This window comes from Cricetulus griseus, chromosome 4 (assembly GCF_003668045.3).
Source record: "Cricetulus griseus strain 17A/GY chromosome 4, alternate assembly CriGri-PICRH-1.0, whole genome shotgun sequence".
NCBI classification, from domain to species: Eukaryota; Metazoa; Chordata; class Mammalia; order Rodentia; family Cricetidae; genus Cricetulus; species Cricetulus griseus.
In genome coordinates, this window is record NC_048597.1 from 113,337,858 (window position 1) to 113,358,817 (window position 20,960).

Sequence of the window (20,960 nt, forward strand, 5' to 3'; positions counted from 1 at the left end):
GCCAAGGAGTGATGGGGATGTTAATTCATTACTACCCACCTGTAACAGAGCACTGTGGGAAGGATCTCAGAAGGAACAAGGGCTCTCCCTCCTGGCTGGAGCTCCCGGATGTCTTGTTACCATGACAGCTGACAAACTACTGCTGGCTGCCCCCCCCCCCCCCAGTGAGACAAGTACAAAGAACACTAAGGTACCACTGGGGGCAGGGAACCAGCACGGTTGCCATCCCTCACACCCTTGGGTGGCTGCAGCCTCAGTGTGGGGGGCACCATCTTCTGGTTCTTCCCATGCTCTGGGCAGCAAATGGCTTCTAGGTGCAGGGACTCTGTCTTCAACACAGGTGAAACGTGGACAGTAGCAGTGCAGGGGCTGGGCACAGCTCTGGGAAAACCAGTGACTTCTTCAAAAACACCAGGAACAACAGCATCCAATCCAGAGGGACTGAGATGAACACCCCAGCCAGCCCTCCCGTCTCCTACAGCCACCAGCCCACACACCCCACCCCAGACACTGGGGAAGACAGCTTAGAAGGAATGAATTTGCATGTGAAAGGCATGGATGGATTTTATTTATTACCCTATATCTACAATTTGAGGTAAAATATAAGGAACACATAAAAATGCCTATCTTTGCTACCGTGTGATATAATTTCCCATTGTGAACATCGTGGTGCCACTACTGAGAACTGTGCCATCCCATCCTCTACCTCTTGAGAGAGAGCGAGCTGTTATTTTATACAACTGCATCATCTGTGAGACTCCACTTTCAGGCCCAGGGGGTGTGAACACGGAGGTGCACAAGAGCTTGCCTGCCCCACTCCTCACACGGGCACCTTGGTCAGACAGGTGGTTAGAGACTAACCAACCAGGCAGACCCACAGCCCAGCCTGACTCCCACCCAGAGCTGCCTCCCAGAGCACCCCAGGCTATGGTGGGGCCCAGCCGGGGAGGGTTTAGTCATCAGCTGCTAAAGCATGCACACCAGACCTCCGACCATCAGGGTACACCCCGTATTTACTTGCTGCCAAGTAAGGGTGAGGGAGGCTCTGAGAATGTCCTCTCTCTTCGGAGACACTGGCTGTTCATCACTGGCCTTGCTTTTAGTTACAGTGAAAACAAGAGGAACCATGATGGAGCTTAGTCAAAGGCTTAGTCAGAGGGACAGACAGCAGCCCTCCCTCAGGCAGGAAGGGAAGCCAAGTGCAAGATCACAGAAATGATTTTCAATAGAAAAACTAAAGCACTGCCTAGCACAGGGGTTTTCTTGGCTGCAGAAGCCAAGATGCCCAGTAGGAATATCTCCACTGACTGGAATACACACCGCAGCCCAAGGCTCTGCCCAATGCATAAAAAAAAATCTAAGAGTTGTCCCTGCCACTCCCTGTCACTTCCCAGCACTGCTGCGAAATCCTTCTAGTGCATTCCCAAACCAGCCAGGCACGCGCATCTCGTCACGCTGCGTACTTCAATTCACAGAACTGCTGAGAAAGTAGACATTTCTATCTAGAAGTAGAAAAGAAGGTTTGTATAGAAGGTATTTCTGTTATACAAGTATATTACAGAGCTGGCAGGGCGGGTCCGAAAGATCTTCTCCACCACTCTCACTGGAAGCTGAACTGCAGAAAGAAAAACAAACAAACAAACAAACAAACAAACAAAAAAAGCAGGCAATGGGTTAACCGGATGACAGGAGCAAGACAGACCTTGTCACACACCCTACTGCCATCTGATAAAGTACCAGGCTCAAATGCAGTTGTGAAAGATGTGTCTGTGGTCTGATAGGGCAAGGCACACAGCCGGGCTGTGGGAGCCCACAGTGACTCAGTTTCCATCTGGAGTCTATTCTAACTTACAAGACATTAGAGCTCAAACATGTTTGTTTCAGTCTCCCTGAGACAAGTTCCTTAAGACAAGCTTCTGATGCCAGTCAAAGGCCCATAGAGACAGGGAATGAAGCTGCTTGCTCCTAGCAGGACTCATGTGATAGACAGTGAACCTGGCTGCTGCTCAATTCAAGGACAGGGCAGGGAACTGGTTAATTGACTATGCTGCTCTTTGTTCTGTTATATAAGAAGGGTCTAAAACTCGGCTGTTTGGTGTGCTGAAAGGCATGGACTGGGCAGTCCTCCTGAATCTATCCTGTGTTTATTTTATCTGCCTATCCTCATGCCCTTACTCAGGTAACCCAGCTGACTCGTTGGAGCAGGCTCTGACACTGGGCAAACCCTCATCTGCCATATGGCAGAATGCAGTCTCCTCACTTGTGGGTTACAGATAACCCTCCTATTAGTGGCTGGGCCACACCTAGCAAGTCAGCAACAAAAGGGAAACAACAGATTCAAAATATGTCTCTTCTAAGGGGGAAATACTTCTACATAACCTCTCACCTCCTACCCCCAAAACAGGGCCACACTATGTCACTTGGCTGGCCTGGAATGCACAGGAGACACATGAGCCTCTACCTGGGCCTCCAAGCCCAGTCCTTCTACATCTTCGAGTGCGAAAAACCTTTGGTCTGCAGCTCCAGCTGACCTGCACTCAGCTAAAGCAGAAGTGGTGGTACCTGCTTTTGCAGGCAAGTATGGACCAAGGGCAGTTGGGGAGAGGCTCTTACCCTGCAGACAAAGTCTACCACGTAGGGTCTGGCTCTTGCTTGATCTGTGAGCTCCCATCCGAGTCTTTAATTTCTAAGGGAGAAAGAAGGGCGACAGTGAGCTGCACTGCTGATGCAAACCTGCTTGTTTGTAAAGGAAGCCACACAAGCCTATGGGTTTCTGTTATGGAACCCAGGGCCTGCACATGCTTGCCAAAAGTTCATCTGCTAAGCCACAGCCAACTCATGAGTTGATTTGCAAGGAACAGATTCCATATTGCTTTGTGTGCACTTACGGCCATGCCCCACCTAGGCTATAGGGATCTAGAATTTAGCCAGAGCCACACAGGGAGGACAGAAGGAGCTTGCTGGGAGTCTCCCTCCACAGAACAGGGAGACATCTTATCAATTTGGGGCTGGACAGATTGTTCAGAAGTAAAGAGCACTAGGGGACCTGAGTTTGATTCTCAGCAGCCTCACAGAGGTTCACAACCATCTAATTCCAGGGGTGGGGTCGGATGCCTTCCAGATATATAAGCAGGCAAAATACCCACACACTTTTAAAAAACAACACAAAATAATCATGCTGACCTGAGGCACCAAAGTCATTCCAGACCTCTACAACGGGAGCTGCACAGCCCTTACCTTCTGTGGCTGGAACTTCCAACTGGCTCGCCTCAGCAGATTCTAAAGAGAAACACATCAAGTCTCATTTGGACAATTTTCAAAGGTTGCTTTAAATTATTTAAAAAGCCTAGAAGGAGAGGAAAAGAAAAAGGAAGGAGGAAAAAGATCCAATGATGGAAACAGCCTGTCAACTTTCTTTTTATTGTAATTATTTAGCTATTTTGTCTGCATGTGTGTCACTACCATGCACATGTCGGTGCCTTCAGAGACCCTGGAGCTGGGGTTACAGGCAGCTGTAATCCGTTATGTGGGTGCTGGGAATTCAACCAGCGGCCTCTGAAGAGCAGCTAGTGCTCTCAACCACTGAGCCGTCTCTGCAGTCCAAGCCTGCACAGGCATGCACACCCACACTCACATAAACACATACTTCAACAGGCAGCTTTCTCATATTGATGCTTTATTTTAGGCCACTGGTCTTGAGCATCGTGACATCATGGGATCATGGGTTTACATGGTCTGTGGTTCAGTTACCACGTAGGAATCACAGCTCAAGTCTCTGTTAGTTTACTGGCCTTCAGTCATGGCAGGAGAGGAAGAAACTTGTCTTTGAGTGTGTGCAGGTGTGCACTGGAAGTGGGCACAGTAAGAACCAGGGCTTGATGCCATCATGAAATAGGGTGGTATGCTTCTCTTACCTTGTATCACAGGGCCTTCGGACTCATTCTGATCAACCAGCTCTGCAATGAAACAGGACAGTTTAGATGATGTAATCACTGACACATAGGACATCTATGTTTCAACTCTGCATCTCAGCACAAGAATGGAGGAGAGCTGGCAGTAGAACACTGCGGGTAAAGGTGCCACCTGCAAACTTGACAATCCCTGGGCCCCATAAGGTGAGGAGAGAACTGACTGCTACAAGTTGTCTTCTGACCACTGCATGTGAGATGGCAAGTTCTGAGGACCCCAGGACCCCACACACAAACAAAAGGGGAAGGGAAAAAAAAGGAACACTAATTGTTATGGAATATTATTTTAAGGAATGTAACATTTGTTTAATGATGCAAAGATTACTACAGTCTTTTATGTTGCATCTGCTTAACTCGGTGAAGCTATGTTTCTTTTCCTCTCTAAAACACCTGATGGTCTATTAAAGAGCTGAATGCCAACAGCAAGGCAGGAGAAAGAATACGCAGGGCTGGCAGGCAGACAGAATAAATAGGAGAAATCTGGGAGAAAAGAAGGAGCAAGATATAACAAGGAGAGGAGGACATCAGGAGTCAGGCACCCGGCTACACAGCAAGTCATGGAGAAAGAAATAAAGAAAGGTATACAGAAATAGAGTAAGATAAAAGCCCAGAGGCAATAGATAGACGGGATAATTTAAGATAAGAAAAGCTGGCTAGAAACAAGCCAAGCTAAAGCAGGGGATTTGTAAGAAAGAAGAAAACTCTGTGTGTGATTTATTTGGGAGCTGGGTGGCAGGACCCCCAAAAGCCAAAAGAGTAAAGAGTAGAACGAAGCAAGCATCCTAATAGATGCCACCATAAACTCAAATCAGAGTCCTGTAGAAGGGCAAGAATAAAGCTGAGTGTCATACATAGGAACCTACGAAAAGTGGGTTACAAAATACAGCATTCTTTGGAAATTAAACCACATAGAAGGACAGGAGAGCTGGTGGCGGTGGCATACACTGCTACTGTGGGACTCAGGAGGCAGAGGTGGGTGGATCTTTGAGTTCAAGGCTAACCTTGAATATTAAGTTCCAGGTCAGCCAAGGTGACATATGAGTCCTGTCTTAAAAAAAAGACAAATGAACTGAAATTTGCAAGGGAGATTTAACAACAAAAAATTACCATGGACTTCTAAAATTGTTGTGTGTATGAAGTTTGTGTGGGCATGCATGCCACAACACTCGTGTGAAGGCCAGAGGACAACTTTGTGGAGTTGGTTCTCTCTCTACCTTTATGGGTCCTGGGGGTGGAAGTAGTGGCCAGGCCCACGCAGTAAGCTTTGCCAGCAGAGTCATCACCAGCCCTTCTTCCCTTTCTTTCTGGAGACAGGGTCTCAGTGGCTCAGGCTGGTCTTGAACTGTATACAGCCCGAGACAGTGTTGAACTCTAGCCTGATCCTCCTGCTCCAGCCTCCCAAGCACTGGGACTGCAGGTTTTGCTCCACTATGCCCAGCACTTTGGTGGCCTACAGCACAGTCCTGAACTTTAGTACGGTGACCACATAGTGGAGCTTTATTAACCCAGGCAGGAGCTAGTAAAGTTCTGCTTATAACGAGCCCTTTAAAAATGGTCTCCACCCACCCTCCCCCGAGTTACCATCTTCTGACTAAGTGAAGATGAGGGAGTCAAGCAACACGACCAATTTCACAAGTAGGCGACATACTACAGGATGGATGATATAATGCGTTATTTTGCAGGTTGCACAGCACCCACTCCCAAACCCATGTGCACTCTCCGATCCCGAGAAACAAAACAAAACAAAACTTCATGAAATACTCACGGTTATTAATCACAAGTCCAGGAAATGGTCTAAAGAGGAAAAAAATGTATAATGTGATGGTTTCATTTCATAAGGACATTTGCTTACTCTGTTAATGCCACTTATGTACTACTTTATAATCCCATGGAAGGGACATTTAAGATGCATATGAAATGATTACTACATCTTGTAACAATGACTCTGGTTGTGCTATTAGTATGTATCATATACAATATACACCAGTTATTTATAACCAGTCACATATATACAGGGCATATGGCAGTTAACTATGTTTTATGTGTTCTGTGACTACTTATCTATATAGCACATGTAGATAGTATATGCAGGTCACTACTAGAAAATGATACACCGGGCCAGGTGCGGGCCTTTCACCCCAGCCTGTAGGAGGCAGAGGCAAGCAGATCTCTGAGTGTTGAAGGCCATCCTGGTGTGGGTTCTAAGCCAGTCAGAACAGAATGACAAGTCTATTATCAGATTGCCAGGAATGCCACAACCAATGCTCTGTGACACCAACTACTTCTGTGATAATTAACAGATACTTTAGGTTTTTATAGGCTCCATTACTGGTGTTTCGTTAAGTGTCATGAGAAAGCAGCCAGAAAATGTCAACAGTTGGATGTAACCACATTTTAAAAGATGAACAGGCAATGACTGCCAAGAGACATCTTGAGAATGTACAAGTTGGCACACACAACTTTAATCCCAGCGCTTGGAAGGCAGAGGCACTTCAACACTCAGGACCCTGAGTTTGAGGCCAACCTGGTCTATACAAAAAGTTCCAAGTCAGGGACACATACTGAGACTCTTTCAAACAAACAAACCACTGGAGAATAAAGTTAAAGACACATTATACATCTATAATCCCTACACTCTGGGAAATGACAGCCTGGTGTCGTTCTGACTAAGCAGGGAGTTCTCACCTAATGACAGTGAACTTGATAAACTCAGCAGAATCTAAGATCCTTCTCATGGAACTGATTTCCAGGTAACTGGGGGCTTTGAAGGACACTCCAGGGGGCATGCCGTCGACCACCACACAGCCTGGGTTGATGGTGATCTTCCTGTACGGGACTTTCACAGGGAAGCCCATCCCAATAGCCTCACCTGCAGTGAGACAAACAGCACAGGGACCAGTGTGACCGTCATCTTCAAAGCAATCGCAAACACAAAGTCCAGCAGCAACCCTGTTTTATTAAACTTTGACCCTGGTCATCAAGTGTGCCATCTAACATCTAATGTCCGGAACAGGACTTACCGATTCATAACTACCCCATGGGGATCCACTCAAAGGCTTTTATGGAAACAGCATTTCCTCAATTGTTATAAACTTACCAAACTTCCGACTGAAGAGGTCATTGACCTGCTCACGAAGCTGTCTGGCCTTTTCCACTTTGGACAGTCGCTCATTGTCATCATCTAAGACAAGAGGAGAGGTGAGAGTGAGTGCACTTGCATCTGACTCACATATTTTCTAGAAAGGGTTTTCAAGTCAGGCATGGTAATGGACACCTTTAACCCAAGCATTCAGGAAGCAGAGGCAAGTGGATCCCTTGTGAGTTCCAAGCCAGCCAGAATTATACAGTGGTGGCACACACCTTTAGTCCCAACACCTGGGAGGCAGAGGCAGATGAATCTCTGTGATTTCGAGACAAGCCTGGTCTACCTAGTGAGTTCTAAGACAGCCAGAGCTAATACAGAAACTCTGTCCTAAAAAAAAAAAAGTGTGTGTGGGAGGGGGGTATTTCCACATTATGACATCACCAAGACAAAAATAACCATAAAATTTAAAAAAGGGAAAAATAAAAAATGTTCTAAAACCAACTTAAGAGGATCCAACTCCATTCCTGTTAAGCAAACATCTTTGCTGTTTCATAAAGGCTGTTTATTAAAGGAATCTTATTTACTTATTTTGGTTTTTCAGGACAGGATTTCCCTATGTGGCCCTGGCTGTCCTCAAACTCAGAGATTAAAATTAAAGGTGTGTGCCAGCACCGCCTGGCTAAAAGAATATTTTATTCTTTAAAGATTTCTTTTATATGCATGGGTGTTTGGCCCATGCAACATGTGTGTGCCCAATGCCCAAGGTGGTCAGTAGAGTTGTAAGGTCCCATGGGAGTGTAGTTATAAATGGTTGTGAGCCATCATGCAGGTACTGGGAATCAAACCCGAGTCTTCAGGAACAGCCAGTGCTCTTAACCACTGAGCCATCTCTCCAGCCTCCACAGAGACTTTTTGAAGAACTGAGACATGAAGTAATGAGAAGGGCTGAATTTAGGTCAGACCCTGTGCAGCCAGGTTGATGGAGGGATGGTTTGGTCAAAGCACACAACACACTGTACTACGTGAGCTGTCCCTGAAGGAATCTGGAGTCCAAAAGATTACATGATGCAGGCAGAAATCATACCTGGAATTGTCACCTGAATGATGTTAAGGTCTTCCACACCTGATGCAGTAGTATTAACGCTGGGTGATGAGTTTATCTTCCCTGTAAGCAAAAATGAAAGATTAGGGTTTAGGCAAAACATACATAGTCAAAATTTTCTCTAATAGCCCACAGCCGCATGCTTCGTCAGCAATGAGCTGGCCTCAGCCTGGCCCCGTAGGGCAGGTACTTATATGCTGGATGTATTCCAGTAAGACACTAAAGATGGCAGACTTTCTGACAGCCCATCTTTCTGCAGAGCAACACTGCACAGTGTTTGCTGCTCTAGAACCGATGACTGCCCAAGAGCCACGCTGTCACGGTACTGCTTGCAAAGGACACTCACTTGGAGGGCTTTTGGAAGAGGTGCTCTCTTTGATGGCCGTCTCGAACATCTCAGGTCTACAATCAAGAGGAAAAGGGCATGGGCTGGTTAACTCAGAGCAAGGCACACAGGGAAGAATCGCTGGAGCCTGCAGCTCTGCAAATCATGTGCCACACTTGGAAGCAACCTGGGCCCAAGCAGACCAATCACACCAGCATCTACGGCTGTTGGACCCTCTCTGGCCACCCTGATGTCACTGCCATTTTCTTCCCAAGGGCAGAGCACATACTGAGAATCAGTATGAGACCCAAGAGCAGAAGCCTGCAGCCTGGGTACATGCATGAAGAGTGTGTATGCAAGTAACACCCTGCCTCCAAACAAATAAAAGGGCCTGTGCTGCATGTACACACGTGTGCTGCATGCACAAGCCAGAGGAGGGCTTCAGGTGTCCTCTATTCCTCTTATTTCTTTCACAGAGGATCTCTCCCAGAACCCACGGCTCACATTCCCACCCCAGGCAGCGGGCCCCAACGACCCTCCAGCCTCTGCCCAACCCCCAGCACTATGGTCCCAGGCTACCCCCAGCTTGTTATGAGGGAGTTGGCATCTGAATTCAGGTTCTCAAAGCTGTGCAGGAAGCACTCTTAACCACTGGGTTGTCTCTCCATCCTATAAGAACTTAGCTCTTTGACAGAGCACCGCACTGTGAAGCCAGCCCTTGGACATCTTCTCAAACTGAAGGTCCTCACTATTTTTTTTTTAAAGACTTTATTTATTTATTATGTATGCTTCCATGTAAATCTGCACACCAGAAGAGGGAACCAGATCTCATTACAGATGGTTGTGAGCCACCATGTAGTTGCTGGGAATTGAACTCAGGACCTCTGGAAGAACAACCGGTGCTCTGAGCCATCTCTCCAGCCCCGGTCCTCACTTTTTAATGATGAACTTTATCTTGGCCTTGTTCCGGAGGATCTTCTCCAGCCTTGGAATGCCAAATGTGGATGGTCGCCGGAAGGGCACCCCCTCAGGTAAGCCTTCTACATAGAAGTCTTCCGGGAAGGACTCGAACAATGCAAATGGCACTTTCACGGCCTGTTTAAGGCCAAGAGCTTCCCCTGTAACACAGGACACTCTCATTCCATAGCACGACTTAGAACAGCCATTTGCAACACTCTGCAGCAGCTACAAATCCTTATTTATTTGAAAAATCATATTCATTTTAATTTTGTAAAATATTCTTAGAATTCTTGATAGTAGAATGGGTAGAAATGGAAAGCTGAAACCCACACATTTCCAAAAACATTTAAATATCAAATTAGACCAATTCTATTAGAGAACCACTTCATATTCAATGCTTCTGAACAAACCTACCGCATTTTTCATTGAAGAGGTTTTCCACTTTCTGCTTCAGGTCTGTGATTTTGGCGTTCCAGGCCTCTGCGAGTAGAGAGCAGCAGCCGCCGTCAGCAAGGGTCCCCCGGGGAGGGCAGGGATTTTCACATTAGCGTTTCATTGACTGAATAGTTTCTTCGGTCACTCTATCTGCCTCCCGTGTGCTGGGACTAAAGGAGCACGCCAATGCCCTGGCTTCATATTTCATCTATTTTGCAGCTTTACAGAGCACAGGAGAACACACAGCAGGTTGTTCCCTTCATGTGCACCGTGTCACTGTGTGACAGAATCTGTGCGCTGCGCATGCTCTCTCCCTTGCCCGCTAGTGCATCCGTGTCCCGTAGACAGTGTTACTCCATTCACATCATGTATACATACATGATTCTACGTCTTTATATAAGAAACATGCAGGTTCTTAATACGGCTGCTGTGCTTGTCCTTCCAATCCTCATATAACTAAACTAAACTGTTAGACTGGGTTACCAACACTGTGACCCACGCTGAAATGAAGAACAAAAGAACCTGTTACAGTGTCTACCACACGCCAGCTCTAGCTCTGGGTACATGCAGTAACCCAACTTACAATCCTCAGGCACCCCTGGGGTACACACTTCGCTCACGGCCTATAGGAAGACTCACACCATAGCACAGGCAACCTGGCTCTTGCTGCATGTCAGTACCTGACACACACTGACTCACCCAAGAAAAACCACTGTCCTGCTGACACACCACACTAATTCTTTTTATGTGAAATGCTGAAATCAAGAAAAATAAGAGATGTATTTACCAAAGGAAAACTCTCTCCCTCGAGGCTTGAAGGGAACATTTGAACCATTGGTCTGGGTAGGAGTTCGAACGGTGGAGGTTTGCGGACTGTTGTTGTTGGGGCCTAGAGAAAATTCAAAGGCGAACCACAGTTACCAGGTGTGCTCATCTGTGGTTAGCATGTACCATGTACCAGAAAATACAGCGCTCTCTCTCTCTCTCTCTCTCTCTCTCTCTCTCTCTCTCTCTCTCTCTCTCTCTCTCCCTCCCTTCCTCTCCTCTCCCTCATACCCCCTACCCATTCTGATTCTAAACTCAGCAACTCAGCTTTCCCTAGGAAACTGGCAACAGATGTCAAAATGCACCTGAGATCCAGCACAAACAGGAACAAAATGTACAACCAGGCTACGGCTTTGCATGATCAACACTCTCTTCCCCTCTCTTCCCATGCCTGCCGTCCAGGAAAGAGCATCCTCTGTCCCTGCCTCAAGTAGACCAAAGGCAGTGTCATCTCCTTTGTGAACCAGAACCTTAGGATGAAACCTCAGGCTGACGTAGCGTCCGTTCATCCCTCACTGCTGATGTTTCTCAGGTCACCTGGGCTCAGCCCGGGTTTGACTTGGCTTCTTGTTGAAGTGTTTTGACTAAAAGGAACATCACCTGCACTTTACAAGGAAGGAAGGGCCAGAGTCCTGGGGACAAGTCACCCTTCTCAGATCTTCTGTAAAAGCAGCAAGGAAGACTGCTTCCCTGTGGGCCACTGCTCCTCAGGGCTGTTTACTCTGGTAGCTAGGATGCATTATTTACTAATCACTTAACATGATTCCCTTTTCTTTGAGAAAAAGGGCTCTGTGCAAGTATGCAAGACAACTAAGTGGGGACAACTGAGAGGATACAGAAAGTGAGGATCAAAAAGAATCAACTGTCCCCTAGGCAGTTGCTTCCTTCTGCGTCGATGAAAACAATGTGCCTAGCAGTTCCAGGGTTCAGGGCTGCCTGTTACTATGTCAGCCGTTTTAGACAATGAGCTTCCAAAGTTCACAGGCCTACACCAGAGGCCGGAAGAGAATATATGTGAAGACACAGAGCTGCTCTGAACAAGCACACTGTTATTCAAACCACCTATAAATGCATTTCATCAAAAGTAGGAAAAACCACCAGGAAAAAGATGAGAAACATCTCTCTGGGCTTGGTCTGCCTGACTATGGATAAACAATCCAAGGGGTTCCCCTCAAGTAACCCTCACAGGACCCTCAGATTACAAACAGTCATAAATTATGCCAGGGAGGTAGCTGAGTCACCAAAGTTTGATCCCTAGCTACATGGATCCCTGGGGCTCAAGAGCAGCCAGTCTAGACTACCCAGCTAGGTCAAGGTCCAAAAAGGGGACCTATCTCAAAGCACATGGACAGTGTTCCTGAGGGTGACACCTGAGATAGCCTGTAACAATGAACGCCCACACACGCATGCACACACACTCGAGAGCACACATACATACTCATGCATTAAAAAGCAAAATATTCGCTGGGTGGTGGTGGTTCAAGCCTTTAGTCCCAGCACTTGGGAGGCAGAGGTAGGTGAATCTCAGTGAGTTTGAAGCCAGCCTGGTCTACCAAGCGAGTCCCAGGACAGACAAGGTTGTTACACAGAGAAACTCTGTCTTGAAAAACAATTAAAAAGAAAAAATTAATAAATTTAGCATCAGTTGTTTTTCAGACAAAACCTCAAAGGCAGCAGAGTTACTGAGTCCACACAACTGTAAGGTAAAGAATCAAGAGAAAAGTGTGGGACGGCTCACCTTCCACCGTGACTTCAATCTCAGGAACCTTGGAGTTGCTCCCAGGGCTTCGTGGTCGTTTTGGGGACTGCAATGCTGTAAGGCAAAGTGCAAGATTACCTTTGCAAGCTGCATGAAAAACCACAGAGGGTGCTTTGCAAAAGCAGAGAATTAAACACAATCATACAGTTTGGCTCTTTTCAAAGAAACCCGATGCATTAAACGGCAGTGTAACCCTCCACATGAATGCCAACAAGCTGTGGAGACAGGGATGAAGGAGGATGCCAATATCCGAGATGGCAAGAAAACACAACACAGACAAAGAGATCCACTAAGTAAAACAGCTTAAAAGCAAAGAAATAAACCAAAGGCCATGGTGATAATGGAATATGACCCACGTGACATAGGAACAGTAGCAAAGAATGTAATGTGTTCATGCCCTGAGGTGCTGCCTCTTACCTTTAGTGTTGATTTTGCTAGCCATCCCAGGAGGCAAGTAGGACACTACTAGCTCAGGCCTAGAAAGAACATACAGTGCGTCACTCTACACACAGCACAAACAGCCAGAACTACTTCTAAAAGAAAAGTATATATTGGTGTTTTCCCTGCATGTCTGTCTGTACCACATGCATACCGAGTGTCCATGGAAGTCAGAAGAGGGTGTTAGATCCCCAGGACTGGAGATAGACAGTTGTGAGCTACCATGTGGGTACTGAAAATTGAACTCAGGAGAAGAGAAGCCAGTGCTGTTAACCCTGGTGGTGTGAATAAGAATGGCCCCCATAGGCTCATATGTTTGAATGCTCAGTCACCAAGCAGTGGCCCTAATTGAGAGAAGGATTAAGAGATACAGCTTTGTTGGAGTAGGTGTGCTGGTGAAAAGTGTCACTGGAGGGTGGCATTGAGTTTCAAAGGCCCACACCAGGTGCTCACGCCCCCCCCCCCATGCTTTGGATCAGGATGTGGCACTCAGCTACTTCTCCATGCCTGTCATCCTGCCATGCTTGCTGCCATGCTGCCCTTGCTGATGACAATAATGGAGTGAGCCTTGGAAGCGGTTAGCCAGCCCCCAATTAAATGCTTTCTATTATAAGAGCTGCCTTGATCACGGTGTCATTCACAGCAACAGAACAGTAACTAAGACAGAAGTTGGTACCAGGGAATGGTGTTGATGTGACAAGCCTGACCATGCTGCCTGTTGGTGAATTGTGAATTCTGGACTAAAAAGTGGTTCAACGCTTTAAGCAAGCCTTAATGGGTCATAACAGTAGGAGCATGGAAGACAGTACTGAGGTTTCAGAAGGGCAGAATAGCAGTAAGTGGCCTAGAGATTGTTCTTGGGATATTATGGCAAAGAATGTGGCCGCTTCCTGTCTTGTCCTAAAAATCTGCCTGAGATTAAATTGAAGAGTTTCTGATGGATTGGCAGAGATTTTCAGACATCCTAGCTGGTCAAAGAGAAACACAAAATGTGCAGTTTGAGGAGAAAAGGGTACCAGGAGCTAAGTCCAGTACTCAAGATGAAAAGTTTAAAGAAAAGTCTGATATTAAATGGAATAAAGGGAGTGGTGACTTCAGGGCAAGACTCCACCCAGCTATGCTCCCAACTTGTGAAGAAAAGCTTAAGCAGCGAAGGAAACCATAAACACAACCTGATGATGAAAATGTAACTGGAAGAGTGGGCAGGTTCAGCCCCATCAAGCAGAAGAACTTGGCAGCTTCAGCCACGAAACTGAATTTAGAGTCAACAATACAAGAAAGAGGTTTTGGAATCATCCATGGCTAAGGAAAGCTCCCGAGGCCAGGTGTGTGTCAGGGCTGTCCCTGAATGGAGGCCCAGAGAGGAGGCCATGACTGCCCTGGAGACCCTAAGATGTTGGAGATGCCAGAGCAATGGGTTACCTGCCAACGAAAACTGCTAACAGGGAATGGAACCAACCCCAGAGAAGGAAGTATGTTATAATCAACAAAGCTGAAAGGAGTTGGAGATCTGAAAAGCACTTTGACATCAGACATTGAGATGCAGAGTTTGAAGTATGGCCAATGAGTCTTTGGTCTTACTTTGGTTGGTATTTCCTCACTATGCTCCCTTTTGGAATGGCAATGCATGCTCTGTGCCATTTTATGTTGGAAGTATGTGATCTGCCTTTTGATTTTACAGGAGGTTACAGTTAAGAAACTGCCATGAGTCTCATAAGAGACTTTGAACTTTAGAGTTTTAAATAGTGTTGGGACTGTGAAAGACTATGGGGATTTTTGTAGTTGGACTAATTGTATTTTGCATTTTGAAATGGCTGTAACCCTTTGGGGACCCGAGAGTGGAATGTTGTGGTTTGAGTAAGAATGGCCCCCATAGGCTCATATATTTGAATGTTTAGTCACCAAGCAGTGGCCTTTGTTGGATGAAGGGTGTTACTGAGGGTGGGCATTGAGGTTTCAAAAGGCCACACTAGGCTGGCTGCTTGTGGATCATGATGTAGCCCTCAGCTCCTTTTCTAGTGCCATGCCTTCCGTGCCTGCCATCATGCTCCCCACCGTGACGACAGCAGACCGGGGACCCCCCCCCAGACTGTAAGCTAGCCCCCAACTAAATGCTTTCTTTTCTAAGAGTTGCCTTGGTCATGGTGTTTTTGACACAGTAGAACAGTGACTAAGACAGTCACGTCTGCAGCTGTGTAACTCCTTTAATAATAGCAAATTGACACTAGACCGATTCCTTCAACCACTGAATCTCTGCAAGAAAGTAAGATTCGTCACCGGGGAACTGGGGAAAACAGCAGCAGCCTGGGCTTTAGCTAAAGGGGTTCAGTGGAATAGTGCCCTGTCTCCTTTACTCCCCCAATGAGGAGCTAGGGCCTTCACAGAAAAGTGTTTGCCTAGATTGTGCAAGGTCTGGGTTTGATCCCCAGTTCGACCAAGCTCCGTGTTCTGAACCAGCATGTGGCAGGAATGAGGGAGGCAGCCGCTCTCTGCATGGCAGTGGAGGAGTCACTGCTCTCCCACACACAGGAGGTCTGGCCAAGCGTGAAGGCACAGCAAGGCTGGGACCATGGCAAATAGCGTGGGGATGGGCAAAAGCAGCTTACTTTTTAACAACAAACTTGATCTTATTGCTCCCACGGACAATCCTCTCAAGGCGTGGAATCCCAAACCAGGTGGGGCTTCGGAAGGGGATCCCTTCAGGCAGCCCTTCCACATACAGAAACTCTGGGTTTGATTCGAACACGGGATAGGGCACCTTCACTGCCTCTGTGAGGCCCAGAGCTTGGGCTGAAAGACAAAGAGAAGCCAACTCATGAGCACACAGGTTCACCAAGCTACTCTTCTGTTTGTGTCTATAATCAACCAGGTCGTGCTAACATCCTGGCATTCCACACAGACACTATTAAGACCTAGCTTAGGACAACATGGAAACAAATAATAATAAAAAAAAGTCAGCACTGGAACGATAGTTAAGCTATGAAGAGCACTTGTTGCTCTTGTAGGACCTGGGATTTGGTAGCTGGCACCCACATGGCATCTCACACCCATCCATGACTGCAGTTCTAGGCATCTGATACCCTCTTCTGATCCCTACAGGCATTAGGCACACATGCATACATGTAGATCAAACACCCATACACAGAAGATAATATTCAAAACATCTGGAATAAAAAAAAAATGAGTTAAATTATACTTTTTTGTTGTTGTTGTTGTTATTTTTGCTTTTACAGGCAGGGTTTCTCTGTGTAGCCCTGGTTGTCCTGGAACTCTCTCTGTAGACCAGGCTGGCCTCGAACTCACATAGATTCACCTGCCTCTGCCTTCCAAGTGCTGGGATTAAAGGCGTGGGCCACCACTACCTGGCCCATTATGCTTTTTAACATCAGTATTTTTGTTTTGTTTTCAGGGCAGGTTCTTGGTATATAAGCCCAGGCTGGCTCCAAACTAATATTTATCCTCCTGCCTCAGTTTCTCGGGAGCCAGGACTATAGCAGGAGCTACCACACCTAGAAAAACAAACAGCACTTTAAAAACAACATTTTTCCTACAAGACAAATTTTACTTTATGTGTCTGTCTGCACATCGCATGCATGCCTGGCACCCAAGGAGGCCAGGGGTCAGTTCCCCTCCAACTGGAATTACAGCAGGTTGTGAGCTCTCTTGTGGGTGCTGGACTCCTAAAATAGATGCTCTGGAACAGCAGCAGCTGCTCTTAACCATCAGGTCTCCATTCCGGTTTACAAACAGTGCCTTTGGGGTAGTGGCAGTGGCGGGGTTTCTCTGTATAACAGCCTTAGCTACCCTGAAACTCACTCTGTAGACCAGGCTTAGACTCAGACTCACAGAGGTCACCTGGTTCTGCCTCCCAAGTCCTGGGATTAGAGCCCTGTGCCATCACAGCCCAGCCAACAAAGAGACACTTAAACATCTTCACTGCAAACAGCCGGGCTATGAATCCAATGGTCTCTGTGTTGAAGGCAGGGGTCACTAAGGCCACTGAATATAACATGGGGTTGGTGATATATCTGTGCTGTCCTGTAGGCCCAATTCTCCCAGGAAAACCAGACCTGCAGAGGCCAGGTCCAAGCTGAGGCCTCCAGAAGCACAGAGCAAAAGACCCACAGAGAGTAGATGCTGGAGCACAATGCAGCAGACAATGCTGGCATTTCCCATCACCCTTTCTTCTCTGTGACTGACTGGGGAACCCACTGGAAACCCACATTGTGCCCGGGAACCTCCTTAACACAGCAGTCCAGGACACGGTCAACTAGCTTAAGCAAACGATGAAGCCCACGTGTTCTCCAGGTGAGCACAGTGACCCTTAGTGGCTCCCCAACCCCTCCCTCTCCCTCTCACTATGACACAGCAGGAAACAGAAACAGGGCGACAGGAAATAATTGGTTTAAGGAGTGAGCTGAGCAGCAGAAGAAGTAAATTAAGGCCCGCTTTCTAGCACCTTCTTCATTACATTCTGGACTTTTAAAATCCATTCGGAACACAGCCATGGTCTGTAAACTAAGACATAACCACAATATCTCACTTACCAAATTTCAAATTAAAGATCTCCTCCACTTGCTTTCGAAGCTTGGTGATTCTGACATTCCAATCTTCTTTGACTGGAAAGAGGCAAAGTCAAATGTAACCAATTATGCTGTTTACAGCATTGACACAAATCACAGAATTAAGGACAAAAGAGACACCTTCTTTCCCATGACTGCCACTGTGGACTCCTCCTCCAGAGCAGCTGTCACCACTGCTCTAGTCACTTCTCACTGAACTGTGGCTAATAGCTAGTGTGGCTAGTAGAATTCCCATTACAAATGCGCATCTCTGAGGGCCTCACAAATCCATATAAGCACTCAGAAGAACGAGGAAGGAGGATTGCTGAATGTCTGAAGCCAGTGTAGGCTATAAAGAGTCCCTGTCTCAAACAAAAAGCAAAGCATCTATCATACACATGAGCACACCTAACGGTGTAGCCTGTTACACAGGGTACAGGGGCCGGCACAGCTGTGAAATACCTGGGTGAGGTATACACATCTCCAATGGGTGAGAAAGTCCTGCAATCGCCTAAACATAAAATATCAGCTAAGGAATTTGTTTGTTTTTTGAGACAGTGTTTCTCTGTATAGGCCTGGTTATCCTGCAACTACTTTAGACTAGGCTAGCTTTGTATTCATTCTGCCTTTGCCTCCTGAGTGCCGGGATTAAAGGCAAGCGCCACCACCGCCCAACATGGAAAACTTCTTTTCTAAAGTGGTTACTTCAGTCAAGCTGCCAGGGTACAATGTCACCATGGTATGAAGACAAACAGACACCCGTATCACTCCCTTTAAAGTACAAGAAACATCAAAGAAAACAGGTGTGGAAATGTAAGAGTTGGAGGGAGGGGTAAAGTGTTTGAGAACTCCTCAGGCATGTTTGGCATCTGCTCCCTCAGAATCAGGTTCAATGCCAGCCTGAGCTACAAAGTGCATTCTAGGCTAGTCTGTGCAACTTAGAGGGAAAAGGAAAGAGTGTTAGGGACAGCATTCAGTGGCATAGCTCTTGCCAAACACATGAGGCACTGGGCTCAGTTACCACCAACGTGGGTAAAAAAATTTCAAAGATATTTAATTATTTAAACAAAAGGAAGGAGCCAGGTGGATCTTTGTAAATTCGAGGCCAGCCTGCTCTACACAAAGAAACCCTGTCTCGAAAAACTGAAAATAAATAAGAGGTAGGGAGGGATGGAGGAAGGGTGGATGGATGGATGGATGGATGGATGGATGGGTGGGTGGGTGGGTGGGTGGATGGGTGGGTGGGTTCTGGGCAACCATACCTGGTGTGTTCGTCCGTGGCTGAGTCACTTCAGTTGTACTGTGAGTCAGGAGTTCTGGCCTGTGAAAGTATTGGCAACATTAGTGGTCAGAGTATTCAGGACCAGTGCCAAGACTCCCACACAGCTGTATACTGTCAATTCCTTCTCAGTACCAAGATCACAGACAGCTGTTCTTGGGCCCCATTCAGCACACCTCAGTATGATACTAGATACACTTGCTTAATGAGCTCATGTAAACGAAATATTTACAGTTATACAGGAAGGGCCACTCAGGTGAAAAGACCCATCTTCAAATGTCGGGGGGGAATTTTTTTTTTTTTTTTTTGAGACAGGGTTTCTCTGTGTGTAACAGACCTGGCTGTCCTGGCACTCCCTCTGTAGACCAGGCTGGCCTTGAACTCACAGTGATCCACCTGCCTCTGCCTCCCAAGTGCTGGGATTAAAGGCATGTGCCACCACCACTTGGCAAAAAAAAAAAAAAAAAATTTAATCTGTTCCACAGATCTTACCTTTTGATAACAAATTTAATTCGATTGCCCACTTGAATGATTTTTTCCAGTCTTGGGATTCCATACCACGAGGGGCTTCGGAAAGGAATGTTTTCTGGAAGTCCTTCCACATAGAGGTCATTGGGATGGGCCTCAAATTTTTGGTATGGTACAGCCTTGGCTTCAGTGCTCCCCAAGGCCTCAGCTGTAGAAATTAAGAGCAAGTCAGGAGATTCAGGCTGAAGTCACACACAACAAACACCCACAAGTGTAAAGTTCCAAAAATGCAACTAAAACACAACAAAGAGTAAGCCATGTGAGCCTGTAATCCCAAAACTCGGAGGCTGAGGCTGGGGGAGGTGGATTTCCAGGATAGCCTGGGGGAGGGGAGTGGCTGTGTGGGAGAGGAGGGGGTTAAATGCATTTTTCTAATCTCTATCTGAAACTACATCCAAACAACTTTAAAACGAAATATTCAACAACTAACACCAAGCCAACAGCCAGATGGCACCTAGATCCTGTAGGTGACCTCTGCATAACCTAGCACCAGGACATAGGATTAGCCTGAGTTTCTCTCTTCTTGGATAGACTTTTTTCCCTTTTACATTTAAGGTCTCTGTCTCCGTCCAAGTGTGCGAGTATGCATTTGTGCACATGTGCATACATGTACAGAACAAAGGACCTGTGTCTTTGAGACAGGCTTGCTCTCTTACTGATGAGCCTGAAGACTTCCATGTAGGCTGGGCTGGCTGGCCAGCAAGCTCCAGGGACCCTCCTGTTTGTACCTCCTCACTGTTGAGATTACGAAGGCCACACCACCATGTCCACTTTTCTTTTCCATGGGTTCTGGAGTTCAAGCACTGGGCCTCACACCTTTGAGGGAAGCACTTTAAAACAACTGAATGAATCGCCCCAATTCATTCTGTCCTAATTCTTCCTTCGTACTAGGGTTAGGGTTAGAAAACCACATACGAGGTCATTACCGCCAGAGCAGTAAAAGGAATGTGCCCAAGAGGATCAGAAAAGGGCTACAGCTCAGATCTGCACCTGTCTCATCTGCTAGATAGACAAAATCCTAATTTTAACAGGCTTTTTATGAAATAAAATCATACTTGAACCAAAAGCAGTTAAGACACAAAAGGTGGCAAAGGCCTTTACTCTCAGCACTCAGAGAGGCAGAGAGACTGCTACGAGACCAGCCTGGGACACACAGTGAGAGCCTGTCTCAACAGAGGAACCAAGGAAAGAAAAGGGCCAAGGCCGAAGGAAACTCACTGCCTACTGGTCAGCGGGCTCTCCCACTGTCTGTTGTCACCCTCCAGTCTCCACCCCTGCCTAGCCTAAAACCTTCTACAAGCCACACACACAAGTCCTGCCCATTGCCTGACAGGAATCGGTGCTCCCAAGATGGATCTGGGCTGGGTCACCTCCCCTCCTGAGCTGTGGGCACTGTGCAGGAGGGCACAGGGATGCGCAGGCACCAGTAACAGGCAGTGAACGCTGGTGAAAGTATAGCAAGCGCATGAATGATTTCAGTGAGATCGAGTTCCCTCCTTACAAATGACACCAAAGGCTGCCAATCTCCCATCAGCTCCCAGCAGCCACATTTCCAGATACACCAAAAATGCTATCCACTGAGCCCTGTCAAGATCTTTTTTGTATGGTGGTCACTGAGAATAAAATTCTGGGTTTCATCTACACTAAGCAAGCATTCAACCAACTAAACCACATCATCAACCCTCTTTTTTTTT

General features: G+C 46.8%; 1 protein-coding gene across 8 annotated transcripts in view; it reads right to left on the reverse strand.

Annotated features, from left to right (window-relative positions):
- Nucleotides 1-544: 544 nt before the first annotated feature.
- Gtf2i (general transcription factor IIi) overlaps nt 545-20,960 on the reverse strand; it is an 83,999-nt gene continuing 63,583 nt past the window's right edge. For 4 of the 8 annotated variants that reach the window (XM_035443377.1, XM_035443376.1, XM_035443374.1 and 1 more), the window contains 18 exons: nt 19,231-19,414; nt 18,722-18,780; nt 17,445-17,516; nt 15,504-15,687; nt 12,877-12,935; nt 12,439-12,513; nt 10,663-10,764; nt 9,855-9,920; nt 9,415-9,598; nt 8,502-8,557; nt 8,138-8,218; nt 7,066-7,149; nt 6,654-6,837; nt 5,734-5,762; nt 3,915-3,956; nt 3,238-3,279; nt 2,614-2,686; nt 545-1,615 (listed from right to left, as the gene is read on the reverse strand). In XM_035443377.1, coding sequence (XP_035299268.1) covers nt 2,628-2,686; nt 3,238-3,279; nt 3,915-3,956; nt 5,734-5,762; nt 6,654-6,837; nt 7,066-7,149; nt 8,138-8,218; nt 8,502-8,557; nt 9,415-9,598; nt 9,855-9,920; nt 10,663-10,764; nt 12,439-12,513; nt 12,877-12,935; nt 15,504-15,687; nt 17,445-17,516; nt 18,722-18,780; nt 19,231-19,414 — 1,562 coding nt within the window. In that variant the 3' untranslated portion in view covers nt 545-1,615; nt 2,614-2,627. The remainder of the gene's footprint in view (nt 1,616-2,613; nt 2,687-3,237; nt 3,280-3,914; nt 3,957-5,733; nt 5,763-6,653; nt 6,838-7,065; nt 7,150-8,137; nt 8,219-8,501; nt 8,558-9,414; nt 9,599-9,854; nt 9,921-10,662; nt 10,765-12,438; nt 12,514-12,876; nt 12,936-15,503; nt 15,688-17,444; nt 17,517-18,721; nt 18,781-19,230; nt 19,415-20,960) is intronic. The other 4 variants (XM_027416118.2, XM_027416117.2, XM_027416115.2 and 1 more) reach the window with 1 other exon arrangement.